Genomic DNA, 26,361 nt, shown 5'->3' with positions numbered 1-26,361 from the left:
CTCAGTTTTGTAGGATCGGTGATGACATAATTCCACGTAACGTAACGGCCGCAGCCTAATTGGGCCCCGTCTCCAGAACAACCACCGAGTGGTTTGCGCCGCCCCGAGGCAAGTCCTACCTATGGTATATACTGAGATTGAGATTGACTTTCTTTGGAGATGAATTCGTTCGCCAGTAAGTGGAATTTACATCCTACAAATTTGTGGGCAATAGCAGTCTTGAAATGAGGTATATAGGATGTGAGACTCGATGTTCGAGGCCATTTCTAAATGGTTCGCCACACGTGATTACATGAGAGACCCTTTGACCGGGGAAAAAGGGGGGTAACTTGAACAGGTAATGGTACTTTCTTATATGATGAGTTATATTATCCTTCATATACCCTGTTGTAGACTTGCGATTGGATCAGGCGGGCGGGAGGAAAGACCCGAACAGAATGGCCTGGATCAGTGCATAGGCGACCATGCCCCGCACAGCCACAGTAAAGGTGCGGCTGGCTTGTAGGGAAGGTCGGGTTTGCCCCCAGTTGCCCGACACCAAATATACGAGATACCAGTACCATAGTGGATACCCTGAAGATATCCTGTTGATTATCTGAACATGGTAAGAGGTCAAAGCCATTACCGCAAGCAATCCTTGTGGTACAGCTAGCCGGAGAAGCAGGGAGGCTGTCGTGGCTGACGACGACGCTTGGTCCACTCCGCTCAAAGCTCTCGGAAAGATGAAGGGCACTGCCACATCCAGTGCCCATAGCGACGACCGGCTAAGTATGGCCAGCATCGGCATTGCCAGCAAGAAAAGTGGGATATTGGACACGGTCCAATACCGAAGAAATCCTACATTCCTGTTATTCAAGTTAGTAGTGCGTTCTGCGGTGCTAGTCAACTATCCTAACGTACCAGTAATGTCCTTGAACCCAGCGATAGATACTGGGGACAAGCCATTGACACCAAGGGCGTGACACATCGGCGTCCACACAGTATGTGGTATAGGCCACAGTTTGGGGAACGACAAGTCCCAGAGCAATGACACAGCCACTGATGATGATAACGGAGAGATGGGCACAGGCATCGATGGATAACCTTTGGCACCAAACCCGCCGAAGCTGCAAGAGAGCATCATAAGCATATAGAATACCACTTAAAATCCCATTACTGCGAACTGCAGTGGCTGCTGAGAACAGGATCGCAGCTACAAACAGTTTCACGTCGCCGGAGAGACGCTTCCCCGCCTTGTTATCGAGGAACGAGGACGAGTAGACATAGAACCCTGTAATGTTGAGCAAAGAAAACAAAGACTCCCCATAGGGCGCGGAAAGAAATGCTCCTGCAGGACAAATGATGTGCAGAAATGCCGAAAGAAAGCAGATTAGTCTCTGGGTGGCCGTGTCACGGCCGAATACGTTGACAGAGAGTCTATACAAGGCTAAGACTGCGAGATAATGGGCAACATGAGACAAAGCAGTCGCCACGACAGCGGTCCTGGCTGCTCCACTAGGGCCGATTAATCGGTGCAATGCTACATCCACAATTAGTGCCCGAATAACACAGCAATACACTTTCGATGAGGAAGACAGGTAGATCTACCAGTGGCAATATAGGCAAGGACTCTAGTGTACCCGTAGCCGAACGCCCACTCTTGCTCAAAGAGGTAGCCATTTTCGGCGATATGCAAGAAGTAAATGGAATCCCAGCGGACGAACTTGAGCGGGATGGGAAGGTGCGCATAAGTGATGTCTTCTGAGGTGACATCAGGGCGACTGTGGCTATGGTAGAGATGGCTTGTGGAAGTGTCGTAGCCAAGGCCAGGGCAACTGATGATGACCAGATATACTAGAGCCTTCCAGAGACAGAAAGCTACCGTTAACGCCTTGATGGGCTGGCGGGGATTTAGAAGACTCGGGCGACTCGTCGCTGGAGAGCTCACGGAGGAGCTCATGGTCACCAGGCAGAGTGCTTAGGTGTGTAATTTTCAATAGTACTGTGTAGCTACCAGATTTGCAAACATCGTAAGATGATTGTCAAAAACGATAATTGGTCGCCCAGGAGGATCCCATTCGCCCGTTCACCATAGATTGAAGAGGGATTTTTTGATCAGCCCGACATAATCATGGCAAAGAAACCGAGGTAAAGCTAAAGGGGATCTGAAGAAGGCAAGACGCGTCGAAGCTCACCAGACGGGATGACGGACTGTGGATTTGATCGGTCGGAATCCTCGGCACGCATAAATCCTTCTTATTCAGCATCCACCGATGCACAACTACGTAATATTTGTGGACGGTGAGGGGACCAAATGTTCGGTTTGACTCTTCCATACCAGAAAGTACTTAGTGGCAAGTGTTGTGGAAACCCGGTCGATTGTTACACTGCTCTGAAGAAGAGTTTTCATTTGATAGCAATAAATATTTCATTCGATCTAACTGCTTTACTATTAGTACAAAAAATCTAGTTGTTTAGCCTGAGTATGATCATCCTACACTCTAGAGATACATCATAACTAGTTGAAAGGGATGATGATAATGATGATGATGATGATGATGTCAGACCAGTTTGCCTCTCCGCATTGGCGAAGTCTTTAGTTACCTGCTCAGGTAGTATTAATCAGAACAGTCAGTTGACAGGGTCCAGTAGCCATCGAGTGTTCTGGATTGGGTGACCAGGTCATTCATCCTTGGATCATCCCGCCGAATCCGCGGGCAGGTCAGCCCTACGGCGCGCTCGGAACTGATGGAGCCCGACTGCTTCAGTTCCAGTAATCCTTATTCAAATCTGCTGCAGGTTCACATGACGGAGAATGCCCGAAGCCTTCGGTATGGTAGGAATTAGGTAAGACCATCCCCGTCGGCGTTGAAGAGAACATCCTAGCGCCATCGTGCCAACGGCGACAAGACAAACCTAGACGCCGACAAGCGCTAGTAGGAAATTCATTAAGATGATTAGCTACATTGGATCGAGTTAAACCCGCCTACTCATTATCGAGGTTTGGGGGTGACTTGGAAAAGGAAGAACCGGCTATGCCAGTTCCAGAACGTTATGGTATTCTTGCACTGAATTATGAATGCCGCTGCTAGCTCCGAGTCGCTACGTTGAATCCTATACTATAGACTACCAGTACTCGTCAAAGTATGTACGTCCAGAGTAGTGCAACAACGAACATAGTGCCATTGTTCTGCGAGGAGCGCTTGATACAGGGCACCCTGGCACCTACTTACTGGTATGTAGTGGTGGGTATAGCTAGTTGTGGTTTTACTAATTAGGCTCAGCTGAACGGACGAACAAAGTATCCATCATGTACTCCATTCAGCATTGCCCCGGGTGGCATCTAAAGTGGTGTCTTCCCCTTTCTTACTTCGAGGTCGCCCGGGCCTCAGTTCAATGTACCGTAGTAGTCGATAAATCATGCGGTGCCCCTGAAGTTGGAAAGGACAGCCGTGCGTTTCTTTGTCACCAACTTCATCACTGTAGTACCTTGCCGCGGGACGCCTGTGTTCTTTCAAAAAATATTAGTTCCAATAGATTTTCGTACGATTAAGCCGAGAAGGCAGCTGACCAGCTAAACTTTCTCCATAACTATGCCGTTCTCAGCCTCGCCCTCAGCAGCTAGCGACTTTTATTTTCTCATGCAAGATAGGAGGGTCCGCGATGGAAACGTTACAGGACTAGAGAGAAAAGTTTGCCATCTGTCCCCGCCAGAACCAGAACCTCGTTTGCTAGATCGTAATGCCAAGCCCGACCCAGGGAGTCATTCGGTCGGATTCCCTTGGGGAGACAACGAGGCATTTCAGGAAGGCATTTGACACTGCCAAGTAGTCTCAGGATCAATTAATACGAAAAGTAAGCTTAGCTGGACAAGGCTTAGATGGTTATCAGACACTAGGTCAGAAGATAGTATATTTGGCACTGCAGTGTTGGGCAAGGGGGCAGAAAGTAAAGTCTCATGGCACCAACGATCCGATCTACCTTTTCTAGCTAGACTATTTAGTAGGTGAAAGGAGGACGAGTGTGATTACTGTGCTTTAGTCCTAATTCAGCCTTACGCTGGTCTCCGTCACCAGTGGCACTGAGTCAGCGCCGAGTCTGCCTCAATTTTGCAGACCCAGCGATCCAAACTCTTTTTTGCTTGCTCGCCTCTTAAATCCGACATCCGGTCCCATGGCACGGTGCGGACCTTATCGGCAAGTCGGAGCTTCCGGTTCCGTTGCAGCAAATGTCCAAAGCCCGAGGTCCGCGGGGACACCACGATGGAGGTTGTGTTGCTCTCCCCGAAATATATTGACATAGCATCGCGGCAAAGGACAACTAAGATACTAGAGCCTGACTGAACTAGGATACTCAAACTTGTTTGTGCCTGGTAAGGACGTAGTCTGAGGTAAGTAAGGTAAAGCATGTATGAGGGTGGGTATTGCTGATTACACCACAGGGCATACATAACATGCTCAAGCAGAAAGTATGTATGCATAGCAGCGGCATGGTTTCTTCCTGTCTATTACCTAATCTCGATTGCATATTTCAGCTCCGATGCTCCGAAACGCTATTATCGTCGGTCAACGGGTCGGTCAAGCTATTAATCTCCCATTCTTGACTGTAGTACAGTAAATGCTAAATAGTCCTGCTCCATGGAAGCATTAGGATGATCTTCGTTATAATAATAGGAACAATTTATTAATTAACGAATCTATTAATTCTGCAGGGCAGAGTTCATACTTTGCACTTACTGTGCTGTAGTAATCATCCTCACTGATTTGATACGGGCCAAGCAATACGAGATAATTACGATGCAGCCAATAAACCGCCGATGGGGGTTGCCATCCAATGAAGAAATGTTAGTGTCGGCGTCTGGTTAGTTCCGAGAGAGAGGATCGTCGGCTAGCTGCTTGGGGCCATGGATGCGAGCTGCTGGCCATGGATGGCCAGGACCCAGTTCATGCAACGAGACCAGACGACCCAGCCTGTTCCTAGAAAGTAGAAACATTATTTTGTAATTTCTCGCGCTTTGGCTTGGCTGACTGGCTCTTAACCGTAGATCGGGGGGAAGACCTGCCGATGGTCCTGATGGACAGCCCAGCAGAAAACCCCATCGCTGTGAGGGCGTAAGGATACGTAGTAGTAATAGTAGTATACGCAGACCAGACACGCAAAGAAGACACTACCTAAAGGGGAAGAACAGCCCCCCAGCGGGATCTTGACCAAATGTGACCACTAAACCGTCATTGTCACTTCTGGTTCCATGTGGGTTCCTCTTACTGTAATTTTTGCTTTTCCTTTTTTTACACTTATTTTTATTTTCTAGTTTTTTTTTTCCTTTTTCCACATTGACCCTCCCCCATTTATTTAGTTCAGCTCAAGAAGCATGATGGATGATTCTTATTTATGACTATTTACCCACGAAATTCATGGTGGGATCTTGACCGCCATCTTTTTCGCCCCCTCTAATCGATGATCCATCGATCCCATCTGAGTCTGACATGCGATTCGTATTCCTTTTTTTTTTCCTCACTCATCTGAAAGTCTCAAATATTAAGGCGCTTCTGGACCCCCTAACCCACACTGTCCGGCCTCCCTTACATACTTCCGCCCACTCTTTGCTCTTTTCTACTCCAATGACCACGTCGTACGACATCTGAACTTCCCTATTCATCCATCTATCCGGTTTGCCTCCTGCGCTGACCTCAATCCCCTCTTTCGATAAATCTACATCTGCAGCTTCAGCCTTATTTTAGGTGGAGGGGTTGATAGTTGCCGTGCAGGTCACGCTCAGTCTATCTACTACTTACTATACTTACTTTACATCCACCCTCCATCCATCCTCCCCCTTCCTTGTCTTCTCGTCATATCCTCTCTTACTACTACCGCCACCATCTTTCCCTGACCCGGGACTTTTTATTGTCTTTGTTCTCTTGCCTTCCATTTCTCTGAATTATTCAGCATATTCCTCTGGCACAACGAGGTTACAAAACAGCAAACGACGGCAACTTGTTAACTAGCTGGATCGGCTTAGGCTGACGTATTCTGTCAGCCACAGCCACCCCCGTCACTGTTATCATAGTTAATCCCCGTCACTGCCACTGATCTTCGCCGTCAATGTTGATCGGGGAAAATTAAACAGACATTGTCGCATCCCCAGAAATAATGCTATTCAACCTTGGCTTGACAGCGGATGCGGCAGCAGCTCACGAAAACGAGTACCCCGGGTTACCATCGGAAACCCAGATCCCTAGCCCGACGCGTCATTCGTCCCCGGCAATCTCATTCGCTTCCCTGCCATCGTGGGGACTAGGCAGCATCTACAACGGGCGCAAACCCACGGAACCCGAAATGACGCAGCGTACAATGTCGCGGAAAGTTACTATTGATACACTATCCTCGAGCGATGACGAGCGTTCGACAGTCACCCCAGTCCTAGCTCCATCAAGGATCGCCCGTTCGCAATCAGTTCGGAAACAATCGTCGCGCCCTAAAACGTCATACCAGCTAGCGCATCCCGCGGCCCACGCACGCCATAGGCGATTAAAGCTCCGGCCTAAGCTTCTCCTGCAGCTTCAACGTGTGTCGCAAACCCCACGACCTCTGCCACTTTTGGATGTGCTCCCCTCCACTGTGTTTCTGCCGCCTCTAGCTCGCAAGTTTCCGACGATATTCCGCGGTAAAAAAGGACTAGGCCCCAATGACCTCATTGTCGTAACTAGTGACCTCTATGAGCGGGCGCCGGGCGATAATGGAGACAGGTCTTTAAGCTCCGATGATGAAGGCGGAGAACAACGTGAGGTGGTCGCAACGATATGTCAGCTCTTTAGGGATGACGCTTTATCTAAAGGAAAGGCGGAGATTTGTTTGAACCATGGGCCAGTTTGGGAGGCCACGCCTCTTGCCAATGGCTCCTACGAATTCGTGGCCAACACGGATGATGGTATCCAGATACTGCGGTGGGTTCTGAGAGGTGGGAAGAATCGTCGCGTGTCGGCGCCCCCGGGCTTCCCGCAAGAGGAGAGCAAGCGGTTTACGTTCAGCGTGATCAATCCCAGCACTCGTCGTCACCCTGTTGTTGGTACGATGACACGCAATTACCTCGAGGTGTATGATGAGTACTCAATTCCGACAACACCGGGTATTGCTGGCTCACCAACCTCCGCCATGTCCGTGTTGAGCGACTACTCCGAAATGGATGACCCGTTGGATCGGAAGGTTCTGAAAACCGACAGTGACCTCCGCATGCTGATCATTATCACCAGCATATGGGTAGCTTTTAGGGAAGGCTGGTCTCACAACTTCACTTACGACGACTCGGCCTTGGCAATCAATTCCAAGACAATGTGTCCGTCGAGACACAGCTCGCCAACTGCAATTCGAAGCGAGACTGACAGAACCGAGAGGGAAGATGGCCACGATGATGTTCCCCCGTTGAATGGCCGAAGACATCGTCTCTCGACGTCCAGCTATGTCCCTTCACAATCTACGATGTCCGAACGATCTACGACCTTTGGAAGCTTATCGAGACGATCCAACTCAACTGGTGCGGCTTTTATCGAGCGGACTAACCGACGTGTTTCGGGTAGCAACGGTCGTCTTAACCGACACAGTACACTCTCCAGTCCTCGTGAACAGAGACAGGACCAAGCTGTCGATGCCACACCTGCCCGACAGGACTCCAAAAGTCGCAGGTTATGGTCCCACAGAAAATCCGACGTCCAAGATTTCAAGACAACGGCTTTCCCTGATCAAACGATAGACCGATCCAAGGGATTCGATAACAACCAGTCACGCCAAGCCGATACCTTTCGCGACAAAGGCATTGACTCTCCCGTAGACTCGGCACCGAGTAAGGGAAAGCGTCGGCATCGGATTAGCAACCTCTTCGATTATATCATCCGCAAAACCGGACATCATCATTGAGCCAAGCCTGGAGCTTAAAATCACATACCACATTCAATGTTCTTTTGCTCTGCACAGTTGTCTTCTCTTTTTATCTCCCTCTTGCAGAGGTGAGCACACCTCTCAATTTCATCCAAGACACTACAATAGTGACACGAAAGCCTGGAGCTGCGGTTGTATTGTATGCAAGCGGATGGCAGGGCCTCATGTTGTGAGGCCAAAGCTACCGTTACTCCTCATCGCACTGGGTGTCTGGCATTTCTCTCCCACTTCCCAACCTTGCATGAGACTTGTCTCCGCACATCATCATCTCTCGGCTCTTCTGAACTTACCAGCGATATGAATACCACGACATATATCTGATAGCGCTCCTTTTTATAACATTCTTATCTCCTTCCTTACTGATTCTCTATTCTGGCATTGCCATCAGCATCACCTTCCTGTCTGTGCATATGTACAAACCAAGGTCCGCAGCATTGATTGCTTCGGGAAACATACAGGTACTTCTTGAAATGGGTATTTTGTAGAGTAGGTACAAATATCTTGAAAAATACATACATCTGGCACACAGAGCACGACTTCGTTGAATCTGTAGTATACACACGTAATAGAGAAAAGTACCTTCCAGCTAGTAGGAACGTAGTGGGATTAGTTTCCGAAGGATCATCTGCAGAGCACCTAGTACGATTGGTTAGTGGGTTTTATAGCTGTGAGCGATCAGCCTAACAGAGGGGGCACAAGGCTTGTTCACCAATCCTGTCGATCGCTGATATATTACTCAAGCGCTTGAATGAAGACGACGAGTTTGTTTGTCATTTCTGTCAACAGTAGCTGAATGTCATATTAGAGCTGATTTAAGTGACTGAACAATACGAATTTAGAGAAGTATAGAATGACATTCTGTTTGTATAGATGATCATCGTATCCAAATTATTCTTTACCGCTCCAGAGCAGTGATAGCCTTAGGGATGTAAGGCTCCTCCAGGTACTTGATTTCCTCATCGGTCAACTTGACCTTGGTACCGGCCACAGCCTCGTCAATGCGCTCCTTGCTGTTGAGTCCAAGAATAGGGTTCTCATTGGGATGGCTCAGCGACCAAGCGATGGCCACCTGGGCCATACTGACACCCTTCTTCTTCGCGATCTCTTCGACACGATCGACGATAGCCTTGTCGGATTCTGTCTCGCGGCTGCGGATGAGGAACTTGAGTGCCCCGTCTGTTGCTTCACGAACAGTAGAGCGAGAGCCCCAGGGGCGGGTCAGCACGCCACGAGCCATGGGTGACCAGGGGATCAGGCCCACGCCTGTGTCACGGCAGTATGGGATCATCTCGCGCTCCTCTTCTCTGGCGATCAGGTTGTGGTAGTTTTGCATGGAGATGAACTGGTGCCAGCCATTGCGGGCGGCGATGTTCTGGAGAGTCTGGAATTCCCATGCAGCCATCTTGATAGGCGTGAGCATGTGTCGCTGGAGGAAGAAGGAGAAAATAGACGTACCGTGCTGGCTCCGATGTATCGGACCTTGCCACTTTCAACTACGTCGTTGAGAGCCCGCATGATTTCCTCACGGGGGGTATCACGATCCAGCCGGTGGATCTGCAGCACGTCGATGTATGTTCCCATTCTCTCGACACTGGCATCAACGGCGTCGAAGATGTGTTTGCGGGACAGGCCAACACGGTTTACGAAACCACCGTCGTTAACACCGGAAGCAGAAATCGGAGGGAAGTTACCTTGGTCGTCCACACCGAAGTAGCACTTGGTGAGGATGACAACACGGTTACGGGGAATAGAGAACTTCTTCAGGGCTTTGCCAATGATTTCCTCGGAGCGGCCGTGGGAGTAGACGTCAGCCTGGAAGCTAGTTAACACTATGTCAGGGTAATAGAAAGGTAGAGGCTTGAATGTACCGTATCCCAAGTGTTGATCCCACGCTTGTAGGCATGCTCAATCAAAGGAAGAGCCTCCTCCTCGTCGAGTACCCAATCTTGCCACTGCTTGGCACCATAGGACATGGCGCCCAGAATGATTTTAGATATCTTCAGTCCCGAATTTCCCAGGCTTACATGTCAATTTGTTAGCTAGGTCAGTATGTACAGGGCGAGTATCGCAACCGGGAGACATACCGGACGTATTCCATCTCATTGTTGGCAGCCATGGTGGATGAAATCAAATAACTGCAACGCCATGGTTAGCTATGATGTTACCTCCACAAGCATGCGGAAAGATGCGGGAAGGTTATGAGATGTGGGAGTCACCCACAAATGAAGTTACAAGGGACCAATTGCTGGAGTTAAGTGTTGTAGAAGAATGTACGAGGAAATTGAGTATCTTGACGGGACTGCAAGCAGCTTATCAATACTTCGCAGCTATCACTAAGTGAAATCCAAAGTAAGGGACGAGCTAGCTAGCCAGTTCAGTTGTGTTGCCGAAGCATAGTTAACCCAGAGCAAGCTGGTTGACGCCATTATTAAGCTCCCCACCGAACTGCCGAAAGTGCGAAGCGATGAGTTGCCAGAGCCGATGAGTTACCGACAACCTTTTCTCGGGTTGAGCTGCTCTGGACCCATCGGTCCAGAGGTTCGGGAAGCTTATGCGGGGTTCATTATGAAGATCATCCATTTTTCATGGTACTCCATATAGTGCCGGTGTGTCTATTGAAGAGAATAGGGAGCATTTAGCATAGAATACACAGCAGACTGGAAGTCGAAGGGGAACAATTATATGACTTTTTCGAAAAGGGAAGGAGGGGTAACCAAGGAGGGGAATCCCGTGATCCACATCTTTGCTTGTTTGGCTTCGCTTCTTCCTCTTCCTCCTCCTCCTCCTCCTCCTCTCTCTCTGTCTCTCCACATATTTACCCATCTTCTGTTCGATCCTCTCTGCTTTTTGCCTAAATCACGGCAGTACCTCTACTCCTTCAGTTGAATGCACTGCTGCAGCATATGCCTTATGGCAATCGGCATTGCCGTCTCGTCTACATAAGTAGGCAGCGATCTCCTGATAGGACAAAATGCTCGAGCCAATCTAGGCACGCATCAACCCCTGAGGAAGCCACAACAAAGTCACGGTTCTTCACCTGGAAAGCAGAGGAATAAGACACCGGGGTAGGATCCCGTTCGAGCAAGGCAACCCCGCCAATGAACGGTGTTGGTGGCGGTGGCGCCAGCCACTGCTTTAAGAATCACTGGTTTTCTGGGGAAAGACTCGTCCGACGTGACCGTCAGGCGACTGAAGGCTGCATATTGACAAGAACTGGAACACCCCCGGCCTCGGTAAACGATCAACGAACCGTTCTGCACGTGGTGCGGGTATCACAGAGTATCTGACTCGGCCGCAGACCTGATTGAGCTGCCCATTCCATACAAAAGACCGGACAGACATTTGTAGCATCAAGGGCTGGCTGAACGGTACGTCGCGGGGCTTTGCGCTCTTGAGCCAAGCACTGTATGTCATGGTCGAACAGTCCGGACACCCCGGTAGCCCCCAAGGAAACCTAGTAGAAATTCCCGAGCTGGGTCTGATCGCAGCCTGACGCCAAGAGACAATCACCGGTACATGAAGTTTAAGACATCTAGGTGTAGATCATACTCGTCTAGAGCATTATGGCGAGAAAATTGCTGTTCACCGCTGAAGTGTCGGGTGGTTCCTCTCACAGAGTGATCCTTTTGCATACATGGGGCTTCCAGAATGCGCAAACTACCATGGGTGTATATACCTGATTACTGCTCTGACCATGCTGACTGGAGATGCGTTATTTCCATGTACTTCGACAGCCATCACCGGCAAAACCTCACCGGATAGGCTATCCAAGAAAGATGCAGGTCGGACCGTCTGTCTATCATATTTTAGCACGGCGCCGTCATCTAGCGTCAAAGTAAACGAGTGCATCTATATGGCCAACAGCTTTGATTTCTGCAAGCACCCATCGTTCTCTATTGTTCTCAAGAAGTATAGGCCTCTAACCGCATATGAACCACCAATGATGACCAGTAGCAATAATAGCCGATGAGAGACGGGACTTATGGAAGACTAGTGTCAGCTCCTGGATAGGTTGACACCCACTAGCATTATGTCAATGCCTACAACTGCTCACCTTGGAGATGGAAATGTGGCTAGCTGGGCTGTGTACTCCAGAGTCATGCTTTGCAACGATGAAGATACCCATCGCAGGCATTTCCGCAGCGCAAGGCCGGATTCATGCCCAATGAAGACACCAGACTTGCTATTGTGAGATCCGAGTGCTCAAGGACAGCTGAAAAATGTGATTCATCGTGCAGATGGCAGTTCGTAGCGAAGTTTCCACTCGACATACAGGCCTGAGATAGGAAAGCCTGAGAGAGGAATTGCTCGAAGGGTTGGCTCGAAGTGACTGTGCTATCACCAAGTTCGAACCGCTCGAAGCACCGGAACAGATCTCGGAGCTGAATGTCAACTCTCAGTCGTTTCTCAGTCGCGAAAACTATATAAGGAAGCCAGATTCCTCTCCAGGTCTTCTCCCCAGCATCATCACCAACTCAGCTCGCAAAGCAAGCAACGACAAGAACTACCTCTTGATCATACTCTTTCAGTTTGAAAATAACACAATTTTGAAATGTCTACCGTTGTGACCACCGCTCCTCCTGTCCAGACCATGTCTCTCCAGGCAGTCGCTCACTCGGGCTCTTCGGACGAAGAGCTCTTGCAGCTATTCCGCCGAGTGACCATCACCAGCTCTGACGGCCATGATGTGTCTGAGATGCAAATCAAGAAGGCCTTCCAGCAGGAGATCAGCCGGCCCCTGGGTCGACAGATGCTGGAGGCATCCTTGGCGCACGCGAATGGCTGCTCTTGCTATCACTGGAACTACCATGACCGCATCAGCGGCAAAGTCAACATCTCCCGGGTTGATTTGACATTTGATCTGACTTCAAAGAGCATGGGACAGGCCGTGAAGGGTGAAGCTGCTGGCTTCTACAGGCCTAACAGTGCCTTTATCAAGTAAGTCATGTCTTTCTTTATACAAAACAACACTAACAGCAAGCAGTGCAACCGTCTACTATGACGACCAGCAATACCTCCAGGGCAACCAGAGCGTCCAAATCTACATGGATGGAAGCGTACGCAGTCCGATTTCCACATCATACATCGGTATCAAGGCATGCTGCTAACCCGCAACCAGAAATTCATCATCGACTTCTTCACCACCGACCAGTCGGAGAAGCCAATCGCGCGTATCGTCCAGAACGCCTCGTCCTTTACCTTCCAGGGCACTGACACTGGTGACGCTACCTGGGGTACTAACTAGTGGCTGGGTCGGTGACCGCCGGAAAGAGCCATTTGGCATCTATGCCAATCAATTTGGAGCTGATGGGGTGATGCGGATCACGATGCAGATGGTGATGATTAAGTCTCGAAGGTTGTCTTGTTCTTGCTTTTGCTTTTGAGTCATTCATTAGTTGCTATTTTTGTCTAGTCTTGCTTGTTAGGAGGAATAAGATTGATCCGCATAGAACCATGTGCAATGTAAATCCGTGTAAACCCTTCAACGTAGCTTGAACACCTCACCAGACAGACTCTTCACCTGCTCCCAGTGCCTCCATCCTCAACCCTTCCTGTTCTTCCCGACTTCGAGCACTTTTAAAGATACCAAGCAATCCCATACATCTTTCATAAATTGGCAAAGAGCCTGTATACCCGAGTCTCTTCACCATCAGTACTAGAGGTCTTAATGGAACTGATTCCTTCCATTAAAACAAATTTTACGTGCACCAGGAAAACATTTTAACTGGTTCATAATCCATTGGAGAAAAAAGAGAAATCCTCTAGTACCTCTAACCAACCCATCCACCCCATATACAGTGTCCTTTCTATACATTTCTTTTTCAACTTTCCCATCAACCTGATACAAGAACTTTTTATGTCACCCGCGAAACATAAAAGAAAATGTCATAACCTCATACAATGTACCACACAAATCAAGCGACCCACATAACCCCAAGTGTAAAAGAAAAAAAACCGATATAGCAAAGCACGCTAGACTGTGACAAACTTATATGTATAAGATCTAAGAGGAACCGCCACGACCACCAACGTTCGACAAGGCCTTCTTCTGATCCTCGCTCAGTTGGGTCGTAGGCAGAGGCCGAGCTGCGGTCGAGGCAGCAGATGGGGGAGGAAGGAATCCGGTCTGAACGAGGTAAGAGGCGTACAGGCCGACCAGCTCCTCGGTGACGCCGGCGCCGGCGGAGGCGTCGATGCCGGACCAGGCGGCGTCGGCACGGAGGGAGGCAGCAGCATTGACGTCATCCAGTTCGGGGGCTTTGGTGTTGGAGGGGAGGTCGGAGGTGACGAAGTGGTAGAGGGGCATGCTGGGATCGGATGTTAAGATTGTAGTGGATAGTTTGAGTAGGGTAGGAACTTACAGTGCGTGCTGGGACTCGGGGTCGTCGTGCTGCCCGTCATTGACGTACTGTTCCAGAGACTTGGACCAGGGGACGTAGTCAACCTGCGGGACGTCGTATCCGTACAGCTGGAGAGCACCCAAGAACTGGTTGAACCGGAGGCGCGGGTGTCCAGTGACCTGAGCGACGCCGATGGGAGTGCAAGGAGGCTGGAATGCGGCGGCGATGACCACGCGGGCAACGTGGTCCACGGGAACCATGTTGACGGTGTTGTTGATGTTGGGGCGGGAAGACAGCTGGATGCATCCCTTGATCATACGGATGAGGAAGTCGTCGGTGTTGGTGGCTAGTGTTTGTATGTTAGCTTGCTTGGGGAATCAATATTCTGGGAGATTGTTTACTTACTTCCGGTCTTGGAGTCACCAAGAACGTAACCAGGACGAACGACGGTTCCCTTCAGACCCCTACGGCCTGCCTCACGGACCAGGTACTCTCCAGCCCACTTGCTCTGGCCGTAGCCAGTTCCAAGTCCAACGGCACTGCCCTCGAGGTCGTCCTCCTCGCTAATACCCGCTCCACCGGCGGCAACGATGCGCTCGGATTCAGAGACATAGTGGTCGCTGTCGAGAACACTGGTGGAACTGACGAAGGAGAACTGCTTGGGCTTACCACTGGCGCAAAGCTTCAGAGCATCGATGGTGCCCTGGACGTTGGCCGGCTTAAGGGTAGAGTAAGGGTAGACCCAATGGACAAGTGCCCCGTTGTGAATAACGGCATCCACACGCTTGGTCAAGTCATCCCAGAGAGCATCCGAGAAACCGAAACGGGGTTCACCCAGGTTACCGCAAACACACTGCAGTCTGCTGGTCCAGGCCTCATCCCAGAAGCCGTAGGCGCGGCAGGTGGAGCGGATACGTTCAAGCGCCTGCTCATCGGTCTTACCACGAACCAGGGTCACAACCTTGGCCATGGGCGACTTGCGAGTGAGGAGGTCACGAAGGATATGCGCACCCAAGAAGCCAGTAGCACCAGTCAGGAAGATGGTTGGCTCACTGGACAGAATAGGCTCGGTACGCGTGGGGAAGGAGGCGGGCAAGGCGGTCTCTGCCAGCTTCCGGGCATCCTTCGAGTATTCGTCGTCAAGCTCATCAGGGGTAGCTGAAGCATCCGCCTTAGCAGCGGTACTGTCATCATTGCTGGCGAAAGACTCGAAGTTCTGCAGACGGTCGATCTCGGCGGCAAATCCCCTGAGGGTCGGGCTACGGAAAATGGCGTTCATGCTAACGTCAATTCCGCGCCACTTGCGGCGGATGTCGAAGAACATCTGCTGGGCCAGGATACTGTGCCCCCCAAGATCGAAGAAGGAGTCATCAGGTCCAATCATGCGAGCAGTAAGGTTGGGGATGCGGGAGGCCCAGATTGAAGCCAGCGCCTGCTCGGTTTCAGAGAGAGCCTGGACCACAGATGACTTGCGACGAGGAGCCGCGGCACTGAGCTCTGCGGTATCGGGGAAGGGTAGCGCAGGCTTGTCGATCTTGCCGTTAGGGTTAAGGGGCATGCGCTTGAGGGGGATGAACACCGTCGGCACGGCGTAGGAGGCGAGCTTGGTCCGCAGCAGGTCACGGATGTCGTCACGAAGAGGACGGAACCGTCTAAGCATGCCGACCATTCCTTCAGCAGAGTCATCGTCCTCGAGGCCCTTCTCCTGCAGCCAAGCAGCCCACTTGCTCATGTCCGGCACGAAATAACTGACCAGAGTCCGCTCCTCGAACTTGTCACGACGCACCAGGGTGACATTCTCTCTCACCAGGGGATGGCGAGACAGGTGGGTATCAATCTCACCCAGCTCGATACGGAAGCCACGGATCTTGACCTGATCATCTGCACGTCCCGAACACTCGACATCTCCCGAAGGAGTGTAACGACCAAGGTCACCACTGCGGTACAAGCGATCTCTAGGGCCTTGGTAGAACTGCCTCCAGGGCTCGTTCGCGCTGTCTGCCTTGGCCTGGTCCTTCTGGACCCAGGTCTGGTTATCAACAAACCAGTTGTTGAGGAACTTCTTCTGATTCAATTCAGGCGAACCCAGGTAGCCTTCAGCGAGACCACCGGCACGGACGTAGATTTCACCAACTTCACCGATGGCGCAAATGCGGCTGGGTTCGAAGCGGTTAACAACCAGCATCTGAACGTCGAGCATACCCCGACCTGCCGGGATGACGTCCTTCATGGTGTCCAGGTAGCCCTCGTCGCTCGAGTAGCTCGGGATCTCGAAGTAACTGACCGCACGCTGTGTCTCAGTCGTTCCGTACATATTGACGATGTTGACATTGGGGGCCAAGCCCTGCAGAGAGCGGCAGTCTCGCTTGATCAGAATATCACCGACGAAGAAGGCGTGATGAAGCGAGGGGAACTGTGCCGAAGCACCACCGACGAGGATCTGACCCATGGCAGGGGTAAGGTGAGTGACAGTAGCTCCATACTCGCGCATCCACTCGGCAAGCCTTTCGTTCTGAATATCCTCCCGGGCAGGAACCAGCAGCTGAGCTCCCAGGAAAAGAGGGGTGAAGATATCTCTTTGGATCGGGTCATGAGCGATACCGCTGAGCATGGTAAACCGATCGTTGGGGGTAAGCTTGAAGGTCTCGGACATCCAAGGGAAGTAGTATGCGAGAGAAAAGTGACGACCCTTGACACCCTTGGGCCTGCCCTCCGAGCCAGAAGTGAAGGACAGAGTCGGGGTGGAGTCAGGTCCGACGACGACACCAACAGACTTGGCCTTCAATGGAACTTGGTTGGCCAAGACATCCTGGCCGTTGATCGATCCTCCGACGAGGGAGCCATCGTCGCGAAGGGCCAGGGCAGGCACTTCCGTGCGCAGCTCCAGGTTCTCATTGATGAATGAGCGGACCACATCAGAGAGCTCACCGGCATCCTTGGTTGCCTTCTCAATGTTGATCAATGCCCGAGGGCGAGCCACATCAAGGTAGATGCACTGTCTTTCCGGGGGATAGGCAGGGTCGATGACCGAGAAGGTCGCGCCAGCCTTCAGGATACCCATAACGGCTACCACCAGGTCAACACCACGGTAAGCGTACACCATGACGACCTCTCCTCTCTCCACACCCGCCTGGACTAGATGATGGCCCAAAATGTTGGAGGCCTCATTGATTTGCTTGTAGGTGAACTCCCGGTGAGGAGACCGCTCCGACTTGGTCTCCACTACACAGAGTCTTTCGGGGTGCTTCTCAGCGTTAGCGGCGAAGATGTCATGGATAGCACCGCGGAAATTGGACCAGTTCAAATCGGAGGTCGGGTCCGGAAGAAGGGCCAGTTGATCCTCGGTCATGAAGTCAATGCGCCCAATTGCTTGTTCCGGGTTGCTGGTCGCATTTTCGACCAGACGGGCAAGCTGCTTGAGAATGGTGGAAATTCTCGAACTGGAGAAGAGTCTCTGGTTGTAGTAAGCTCCCAATTCCGCCTGGGTTGTGGAGCCATCCGATGCACTGATCGGAGCAATGTTGACAACGAGATCAGTTGTCTCGAAGGTGTTGGCAGGGTAATCCTGGGAGGCAGCAGGGGCATCGTAGGCAGCAAAACGGAAGAGGACGGGAGAGCGTTCAGATTGAGACTTTTCTTGGATATAGGATCGTAGACTGCCCAGAGGTACGATCTCGGCCGAGCCTTGCTCGAATGCCTAGGAAAGAGTTAGATGAGCTACAACAATGGTATACGCCCCTTAATTTTTGTCATACCTTCTGGACCTTGGCGTACAGCTGCAGGAAGGTTTCGGATGCCTCGATTGGGACTCTCAGGACGAAAGGACGACCATCGTCGCTGGAGCTGGTTCCGACGGCAATATCCTCGTCACCGGTAAGGCGTGCAACGAGCACAATGAAAGCCGTCAGGAAGACAGTGAATCCGGACGAAGAGCCGGAGATCTTCTGCAAGTCCGATTGCGTTTCCTTGGACAGCTGAATCGACTCAAAGGCTTCAATTGCCCTCTTGGGAAGCTCCTGCTTCTGGTTGTCGGGATAGTCTCGGGTGAGGGGAGACACTGTGAGGTTCTGGAGTCTTTGAGCCCATCGCTCGAGGCGCTCCTGCAAGGAGACTGATTCGACAGCCATTGTTACAGTTGCGATGCCCTTGTAAGTGGGGGGATGAGGGACGTCAACTGCACTTGGCGGAATATGAAAGGTCAGTAGGGTATTAGGGAATTTAATTGGAATTGAAGATGGGAAGAGCAGCGATCGACGATGAGTCAAGAGGGGCACGCGAGAAAAAGTGCCGATGTCGGCTGCAGCCCACCAGACAGTACTAGTTTTAGTAGCCTGAGGTTTCCTTTCCTTTTCCTCCCCACAATTTGGGAGGATCATTTCGATGGCTGGGATCTCACCGCCTCTGGGGTACTTTCAACAAAATGTAATAATACACTGACCGCTTTTCTGTTTGCACCGCCACACGAGGTGGTGGCTTACCACACATTCTGTTCAACTAACTGGGACTCTTTATCTTTATCCACTTGGAATGGAGACACGGTCGTATCGCTGACTTACCCGCTTGGGTCTAGGCTTCTGAACCCCTTCCAAGCACTTCCGCATTGGGTTGATCAGGAACAAAGTGCAACGCTGCCTTCAGTCTATGCTTCCAATCCTGCTGAGGTGCTTCAGGCTGTCAACTTCTCACTCTCGCTTGCCATGGGTTAATAGACGTGTCTCTGACGTCTCTTTCACACCTCGTTTTTCTTCCTGTTATTATATTACTCCTTCGTTCAACAACCTTCGCTCCTTCAGTTTCATCCCCTAACCCCCTAAAGACATTGGCCGTAATACCTAGTTTATTACTTACCGTTCGTTTCCTACCCGCATTGGGACAGGCAGAAGGCCTCACAGAAGAACATCCGGTCAATTTCTCACGTTTGACTTGGACAGCCAGAACTTCTACTCGGCAGAATTTCCCCTGATTGTTTCGGGCCTGATCCAGGCCGTGCATCCTAGGTCAAAATGATCCCTCATCGGAGCACGGCTCTCATTACCATCATCGTCTTTGTTGCCCTTGTCTTGGTTATCTTCTCCTCATCTCCAGTAACCGACCCATCGACTGGCGAGGAAGTCTCCGGCGCGGCCAAATATGTCCCTCACCCGAAACTTCCTTCGTTAAATAACCTGCATCTGCCATCATTCCACTCGACAGTGCATACTCCTCCGGAACCGCAACCCAACAGCACCAGCGGCGAGTCCAAATGGTTCAGCGACTGGTCGTGGATCAACCCTTTCTCGTCATCGATCACCCTCGATGAGAACCGTTCCGTCCTCCCTCCTCTAAGAAATCGCCCGTTCATCTACACGTACTACGAGCCCAACAAAGGAAACGATCGGGAGGAGGATAATGCGGACGCACAGCTGCTTCTCGCCTGGCGCAGGGCTTGGTTTGCGCAGGGTTTCCGCCCCGTCATTCTTGGCCCTGGGGAGGCCATGAACAACCAGCTTTACGAGCTTGTCCAGCCATTGAGTCTCAAGCCGGAACTTGAAAGTGAGCTGTTTCGGTGGCTGGCCTGGGGTCATATGGGTGATGGTATGCTTGCGGATTGGCACTGCTTTCCCATGGCCCGATACGATAATGCTCTTCTCACTTATCTGCGTCGGGGCACTGATCCTGCCCTTATCACCCGCTTCGATGGCTTCGGGAATGCTTTATTCTCTGGAGAGAAGTCGCGTATCAACGATGCAATCAAGGAAGCCATGAACAAGGTGGATGACAAGTCCACCTCTCTGATCGATCTTCTTCCGACCGAGTTCTTCAAGGTGGAAGAGCCTAGCGCTTTGGCTCTGTATGACTCGGCTGCCATTACTAGCCACTACCCTACTGTCGCTGAGAAGATTGTCTCTTCGCCTACTGCTGGGCGATTGGCCTTGGCTGAGTTAATTAATGCCCACTTGCACAACACTTTCCAAAACTCCTTCCCTGCAGGCGTTGCTGTATTGAAACCATTTCCCGAGCATACTACGGCTCTGGTGGAACCGGCCCTACGGCTTGCCAAAGCCCTGGTGCAATGTCCTACTTCTCCCGTTCCCCGCTCGTGCCCTCCGAACTCGCCGAAATGTCATCCCTGTGATGCTGAAAAGCCCATGCAGGTCAGCCAGCCAGCGACCTACAGGAATACGACTCAAGTTTTCACGATCGGGACTCTACCTCATCCTTTTACGCTCATTAGTCTGCAGCAGGATTCCACCGAGGTCACAACGCGGCACATTCGCCGCGAGACAGACCGTGATGTATGGTTGGCCGAAGTGACCAAAGAGCACCTTGGTACTGACATCGGCGGTTCCGCGAGAGCTGTTGTGTTTAAGAGAGCCGTTGCCGATGACGCCGTTGTAGGCACCTCACTATGGATGACTGTCGAGTCGCTGCCTCCTCAGGCCGGGCAGTCTCTGCCGTCCGAGCTCTTGGACGAGTTTGAGTGGCAGTTTGGTTTCAAGATTCCTCGTGATGGCAAGGTCGATGCAAAGAATGAAGAAGAGAAGAAGGAATCCATCCAACAGGCCAACCCGAGTGAGCAAGGCGTAGAGAAGGAGTACGGAATCCTGAAACAGGCACGAGAGTACCTGAAGGGCAAAGGTACCAACCGAATTGGTATCACTGATGTGGCAGAGGCCTGGAACTTGGCGGACACGGAAGTGTGGCGTTTCGTGAGAGCATACCGGTAAGTACACCGACACAGGCCTCCAAATGTTCTAGCCTTTTAGTCTTCTCCGTATGAGGGGACCGAAAGGAAAGAACCAAAGATTGAATGGTATGAGCTAACAATCTATCAATTTGCAGTGCGCGCAGCGTCGTGGAACGCAAGAAATGGGAGGAAGAAGAAAAGGACTTCATTGGAGCCAAGCCAAAAGTATAATTGATGTCTTTTCTTATCGCTCGTATTTATAGACATGTTATCGCTAGTACTGGCTGGTGTACATTGCTTCTCTTCGCTTGAACTGTTTATTTACTATCTTTGCCTGGGTGGCTTCGGCCAGAGCATTGGGAGCGGCGTTGATCGATACCTATTCTTCTTTCTTGCTGTTGGTACTAGGCCGCAATCTCTTACTATATACTTTGTTGCTTTGCTATTTCCATTTCCTAATAATATAATCGAGACTCTACTAACTAGGTCGTATAGAGTACTCACTACTACTAGTTGGTTCAGCGGGCACCAGTGAAAGTCGCCAGATTAGTGATCAGATGACATCTGCCGTAGGTTACCGCCCATCGGACAGTGGCGATCGCCGCCGGGCGGGCCATCGATAGCCAGCGATAACCGCAGTGGGGAGGCAACGATAAGCTTGTCCATGACTCCATTTCCTTGGTTAGCTTATGCCGGGGAGTACTTCACCCCTTTCTATATCATTTTGCCACCATAAGTTTTATAGTATCTCCCTCTACGTTTTGAACAAATATTGCTCTGCATACCTCCATGGATGCTATTTTATTCTGAATTTGAAGCAACTGAATTATCATCACACTGACCGGCCGGTCTTGGCGTCCGCTCATTTCGGCGGGGAATTCGACTTTCCGCATTTGAGCTTCAGGAAACAAGATGGCCCCAGGCATTTTAGAATCACCAAAGCCAACGGTGGCTGCCAGCAAGGCTGTCACCTTGGCTCAGCTCACAGAGGATTGGGACGACACTATTCGTTTCTATCTCAACGGTACAAAGGTCGTTCTCGACTCGATCAATCCTGAAGTCACGCTATTGGAGTATCTGCGGGGTATCGGCCTGACAGGCACCAAGCTAGGGTGTGCGGAAGGTGGTTGTGGTGCTTGCACAGTGGTATGTACCCAGGTCATTCTATCGATATCTAGGTTCATGTTGACATGAAGCAGGTTGTATCACATTTCAATCCGACGACGAAGAAGCTTTACCATGCCTCAGTCAACGCTTGTCTCGCCCCCTTGATCAGTGTGGACGGGAAACATGTTATAACCGTGGAAGGTATCGGCGATGTGAAGAATCCCCATGCTGTTCAACAACGGCTTGCGGTTGGAAATGGAAGTCAGTGCGGTTTCTGTACGCCGGGAATTGTCATGGTATGCTCTTCGAGGGCTGGTGTGGTGGGACTAAGCTGACGGATCTACAGAGCCTCTATGCCCTCCTACGTAATAACTCCGCGCCGACCGAACACGACGTCGAAGAAGCATTTGACGGGAATCTCTGTCGTTGCACCGGGTACAGGCCCATATTGGATGCTGCTCAGAGCTTCACCGCTCCCAAGGGCTGCGGAAAATCCCTGGCCAACGGTGGAACAGGTTGTTGCATGGATAAGCAGAACGGTGCTGGGGGTTGCTGCAAGCAGTCATCAGCAGACACCACAGATGGAGATGCACCGAAATTCACGCCGCCCAAGTTTATTGAATACAGCCCGGGCACGGAACTGATTTTCCCGCCTCAGCTCCACAAGCACGAATTTCGACCTTTAGTTCTTGGTAACAAGAAAAAGAAGTGGTACCGTCCGGTCACTCTTGAACAATTATTGGAGATCAAGGCTGTACATCCCGATTCCAAGATCATTGGAGGGAGCACGGAGACACAGATTGAGGTCAAATTCAAGGCCATGAGGTACAGCACCTCTGTTTACGTCGGTGATATTCCGGAACTACGTCAGTATTCGCTCAAGGACGACCATCTTGAGATCGGGGCCAATGTCTCCTTGACCGACCTTGAATCAATCTGTGATGAAGCCCTCGAGCGCTATGGGCCGTTGCGAGGCCAGCCATTCAACGCCATCAAGAAGCAACTACGCTATTTTGCAGGAAGGCAAATCCGCAATGTCGCGTCACCAGCAGGAAACCTGGCTACAGCATCTCCAATCTCTGACCTGAACCCGGTTTTTGTGGCTACCAACACTGTCCTTGTAGCCATGTCGTTGGGTGAAGTTATCGAGATTCCTATGAGCCAGTTCTTCAAGGGCTATCGATCCACTGCGCTCCCGCCTAATGCTATTATCGCATGTTTACGGATCCCAGTCGCGTCCGAAACGGGAGAATATCTGCGTGCCTACAAGCAGTCAAAGAGAAAGGATGATGACATCGCGATAGTGAACGCTGCTTTGCGGGTTTCAATTTCTCCTTCCCATGACGTGCAGAGCGTGAACTTAGTCTTCGGAGGACTGGCCCCAATGACCGTGTCCGCACGCAACGCAGAGGCCTTTCTGGCCGGCAAGAAGTTCACCAACCCTGCTACCCTTGAGGGTACCATGGGTGCCTTAGAGAAGGACTTCGACTTGAAGTTCGGTGTTCCTGGGGGAATGGCTACTTACAGGAAGTCTCTCGCCTTGGGGTTCTTCTACCGGTTCTATCATGATGTATTGTCCTCCATCCAGGTCACAGAGGCGGATGTTGATGAAGATGTCATTGCCGAGATTGAAAGAGCCATTTCATCCGGAGAGAAAGACCATGAGGCTTCTGCAGCATATCAACAGAGGATTCTCGGAAAGGCTAGTCCTCATGTCTCTGCACTAAAACAAGCTACTGGAGAAGCACAGTACACCGATGACATGCCTTTGATGAAGAACGAGCTTTACGGCTGCATGGTTCTTTCGACTAAGGCACATGCTCGTATTCTGAGTGTGGATACTTCAGCAGCTCTCGATATTCCTGGCGTTGCTAATTACGTGGATCATACCGATCTCCCTAACCCCAAAGCCAATTGGTGGGGAGCTCCAAACTGCGATGAAGTTTTCTTCGCGGTTGATGAGGTCACGACTGCTGGCCAGCCGATTGGTATGATTCTCGCAACGTCGGCCAAGATCGCGGAGGAGGGTGCGAGAGCGGTCAAGGTAGAATATGAAGAGCTTCCAGCAATCTTGAGTATGGAAGAAGCCATCGAGGGCGAGTCGTTCTTTGAACACTCCCGTTTCATCAAATGTGGGGATCCAGAGAGTGCCTTCAAAAAAGCAGACTATGTATTTACTGGACAGTCAAAAATGGGTGGTCAGGAACACTTTTACCTGGAAACTCAGGCTTGTGTTGCTATCCCCAAGCTTGAGGATGGAGAGATGGAGATCTGGAGTGGAACACAAAACCCTACAGAAACGTGAGTCACAACAACTACCACAAGAAAGGCTTTACTGATTATCTCTAGGCAAACTTACGTTGCACAAGTAACTGGTGTAGCTGCCAACAAAATCGTGTCTCGGGTGAAGCGCCTTGGAGGTGGCTTTGGTGGCAAAGAGACACGTTCGGTTCAGCTGGCTGGTATTTGTGCCACAGCTGCTGCAAAGGCGAAGTTGCCCGTGCGATGCATGCTCAATCGTGATGAGGACATTGCTACTTCGGGTCAACGTCATCCATTCCTCTGCCGCTGGAAGGTGGGAGTGACGAAAGAAGGTAAACTGCTTGCATTTGACGCAGATGTGTACGCCAACGGTGGTCACACCCAAGATCTGTCTGGTGCAGTAGTAGAAAGAGCGCTCTCACACATTGACGGAGTGTATAATATACCGAATATGCACGTCCGTGGTCGCATCTGCAAGACGAACACCGTTTCAAACACCGCGTTCCGTGGTTTCGGCGGCCCTCAGGGTATGTTCTTCGCCGAGTGCATGATATCGGAGGTTGCGGATCATCTTCAGATACCAGTCGAACAACTCCGCTGGCAGAATATGTACAAGCCTGGTGAAAAAACCCACTACAATCAGGAGCTGAAGGATTGGCATGTGCCGTTGATGTATAAGCAAGTTATGGATGAGAGCTCGTACGAGGAGCGACGGAAGGCTGTGGAGGAGTATAACAAGAAGCACAAGTGGTCGAAGCGTGGAATGGCCCTCATCCCTACCAAGTTCGGTATCTCTTTCACAGCCCTTTTCCTGAACCAGGCTGGCGCACTGGTGCATATCTATCACGACGGAAGTGTCCTTGTGGCTCACGGTGGAGTGGAGATGGGTCAAGGGCTACATACCAAGATGACTATGATTGCGGCTGAAGCTTTGGGTGTGCCTCAATCCAACGTCTTTATATCGGAGACTGCCACAAATACTGTGGCCAACACATCGTCCACGGCTGCGTCGGCCAGTTCTGACCTCAATGGCTACGCCATCTACAACGCCTGCGAGCAGCTCAATGAACGTCTTCGGCCGTACCGGGAGAAGATGCCGGGAGCACCTATGAAGGACCTTGCTCACGCGGCCTACTTTGACCGGGTCAACCTCTCCGCGCAGGGATACTACCGCACCCCGGACATTGGCTACGTGTGGGGCGAGAACAAGGGCCAGATGTTCTTCTATTTTACTCAGGGTGTGACCGCTGCCGAGGTGCAGATTGACACGCTCACAGGCGACTGGACTCCTTTACGTGCTGACATCAAAATGGACGTTGGCCGTACCATCAACCCATCGATCGACTACGGACAGATCGAAGGCGCTTTCATCCAAGGCCAGGGTCTTTTCACCACCGAAGAGAGTCTATGGCACCGGGCCTCGGGACAGATCTTCACCAAGGGACCCGGTAACTACAAGATCCCTGGATTCCGGGATATTCCCCAAATCTTTAACGTCAGTCTGCTAAAGGATGTGGAATGGGAGAACTTGCGCACTATCCAGCGATCTCGTGGTGTTGGTGAGCCGCCGCTGTTCATGGGCAGCGCCGTCTTCTTTGCCATCCGCGATGCGCTCAAGGCAGCGCGCCAACAATGGAACGTGCAGGAAGTGTTGCGACTAGAGAGTCCAGCGACTCCGGAGCGGATCCGGGTCAGCTGCGCTGATCCGATTATTGAAAGAGCGCGTGTAGTGCCGAAGGAGGGCGAGAAGAGTTTCTTTGTAGCGATATAGCTAGCATGATAGGACACCACTATCAATTGGTTTACTGGATGTAATGACTGCATAAATACAATATTTATTCCACCTTGACCTCTTCAACAACAGTAGTAATAATCAGAGTCAGACACACCCCTTTCCCCATATCCTTAAATACCTGATACTGGTGACTGGATCGCTTGTACATACATCGGTTTGCCAGCATCAGTGTTCTTACTGGTCCAATATGAATTAGGTGTATGTAACAAACACGTGTATGCGTGTGTGGACGAGTTGGCTTTCTACCACTGCTTAGAAATACCGACAGGGACTGTTTG

General features: G+C 51.0%; 10 protein-coding genes across 10 annotated transcripts; 4 read left to right on the top strand and 6 right to left on the bottom strand.

Moving 5' to 3' along the window:
• Window positions 1–2: 2 nt before the first annotated feature.
• On the bottom strand, window positions 3–2,132 carry BO83DRAFT_347086 (DUF409 domain protein). The gene is made up of 3 exons (XM_025528804.1): window positions 1,588–2,132; window positions 901–1,519; window positions 3–845 (listed from the first exon to the last, which is right to left on the bottom strand). The coding sequence occupies exons 1-3, from the start codon at window positions 1,937–1,939 to the stop codon at window positions 407–409; spliced, it is 1,410 nt and encodes a 469-aa protein (XP_025383592.1). The 5' UTR covers window positions 1,940–2,132; the 3' UTR covers window positions 3–406.
• A 1,884-nt stretch (window positions 2,133–4,016) lies between these two features.
• Window positions 4,017–4,431, bottom strand: BO83DRAFT_382286 (uncharacterized protein; the record flags this gene model as incomplete). The annotated part of the gene is made up of 1 exon (XM_025532196.1): window positions 4,017–4,431. A coding segment is annotated over one exon (383 nt), but the record flags the coding sequence as incomplete, so codon positions are not given.
• A 409-nt stretch (window positions 4,432–4,840) lies between these two features.
• On the bottom strand, window positions 4,841–6,044 carry BO83DRAFT_402809 (uncharacterized protein; the record flags this gene model as incomplete). The annotated part of the gene is made up of 5 exons (XM_025533564.1): window positions 4,841–4,949; window positions 5,151–5,199; window positions 5,566–5,691; window positions 5,845–5,912; window positions 5,965–6,044. 5 exons carry the CDS (start codon window positions 6,042–6,044, stop codon window positions 4,841–4,843), a joined length of 432 nt encoding a protein of 143 aa, XP_025383590.1.
• Window positions 5,878–8,108, top strand: BO83DRAFT_149176 (uncharacterized protein). Its single transcript, XM_025526228.1, has 2 exons — window positions 5,878–7,979; window positions 8,038–8,108. Exon 1 carries the CDS (start codon window positions 6,130–6,132, stop codon window positions 7,888–7,890), a length of 1,761 nt encoding a protein of 586 aa, XP_025383589.1. The 5' UTR covers window positions 5,878–6,129; the 3' UTR covers window positions 7,891–7,979; window positions 8,038–8,108.
• Window positions 8,109–8,806: 698 nt separating this feature from the next.
• On the bottom strand, window positions 8,807–10,027 carry BO83DRAFT_323089 (aldo/keto reductase; the record flags this gene model as incomplete). The annotated part of the gene is made up of 4 exons (XM_025527918.1): window positions 8,807–9,313; window positions 9,367–9,723; window positions 9,780–9,930; window positions 9,996–10,027. 4 exons carry the CDS (start codon window positions 10,025–10,027, stop codon window positions 8,807–8,809), a joined length of 1,047 nt encoding a protein of 348 aa, XP_025383588.1.
• Window positions 10,028–10,890: 863 nt separating this feature from the next.
• BO83DRAFT_149142 (uncharacterized protein) lies at window positions 10,891–11,435 on the bottom strand. Its single transcript, XM_025526227.1, has one exon. The coding sequence runs from the start codon at window positions 11,323–11,325 to the stop codon at window positions 11,047–11,049; it is 279 nt and encodes a 92-aa protein (XP_025383587.1). The 5' UTR covers window positions 11,326–11,435; the 3' UTR covers window positions 10,891–11,046.
• A 902-nt stretch (window positions 11,436–12,337) lies between these two features.
• BO83DRAFT_347080 (uncharacterized protein) lies at window positions 12,338–13,232 on the top strand. Its single transcript, XM_025528803.1, has 3 exons — window positions 12,338–12,849; window positions 12,896–12,968; window positions 13,031–13,232. Exons 1-3 carry the CDS (start codon window positions 12,464–12,466, stop codon window positions 13,154–13,156), a joined length of 585 nt encoding a protein of 194 aa, XP_025383586.1. The 5' UTR covers window positions 12,338–12,463; the 3' UTR covers window positions 13,157–13,232.
• Window positions 13,233–13,646: 414 nt separating this feature from the next.
• aarA (L-aminoadipate-semialdehyde dehydrogenase) lies at window positions 13,647–18,466 on the bottom strand. The gene is made up of 4 exons (XM_025532195.1): window positions 18,008–18,466; window positions 14,658–17,949; window positions 14,274–14,598; window positions 13,647–14,219 (listed from the first exon to the last, which is right to left on the bottom strand). The coding sequence occupies exons 1-4, from the start codon at window positions 18,377–18,379 to the stop codon at window positions 13,916–13,918; spliced, it is 4,293 nt and encodes a 1,430-aa protein (XP_025383585.1). The 5' UTR covers window positions 18,380–18,466; the 3' UTR covers window positions 13,647–13,915.
• Window positions 18,467–18,860: 394 nt separating this feature from the next.
• Window positions 18,861–21,364, top strand: BO83DRAFT_382277 (uncharacterized protein). Its single transcript, XM_025532194.1, has 2 exons — window positions 18,861–20,955; window positions 21,075–21,364. Exons 1-2 carry the CDS (start codon window positions 19,256–19,258, stop codon window positions 21,148–21,150), a joined length of 1,776 nt encoding a protein of 591 aa, XP_025383584.1. The 5' UTR covers window positions 18,861–19,255; the 3' UTR covers window positions 21,151–21,364.
• A 257-nt stretch (window positions 21,365–21,621) lies between these two features.
• On the top strand, window positions 21,622–26,136 carry BO83DRAFT_347070 (putative xanthine dehydrogenase HxA). The gene is made up of 4 exons (XM_025528802.1): window positions 21,622–22,065; window positions 22,119–22,322; window positions 22,373–24,327; window positions 24,376–26,136. The coding sequence occupies exons 1-4, from the start codon at window positions 21,832–21,834 to the stop codon at window positions 26,057–26,059; spliced, it is 4,077 nt and encodes a 1,358-aa protein (XP_025383583.1). The 5' UTR covers window positions 21,622–21,831; the 3' UTR covers window positions 26,060–26,136.
• The last annotated feature ends 225 nt before the right edge of the window (window positions 26,137–26,361 follow it).

The sequence above is a fragment of the Aspergillus eucalypticola genome, assembly GCF_003184535.1.
Source record: "Aspergillus eucalypticola CBS 122712 chromosome Unknown BO83scaffold_33, whole genome shotgun sequence".
In the NCBI taxonomy this organism is placed as follows: Eukaryota; Fungi; Ascomycota; class Eurotiomycetes; order Eurotiales; family Aspergillaceae; genus Aspergillus; species Aspergillus eucalypticola.
Note: the sequence above shows the minus strand (reverse complement) of the source record. Positions and strands in the feature narration are given on the sequence as shown.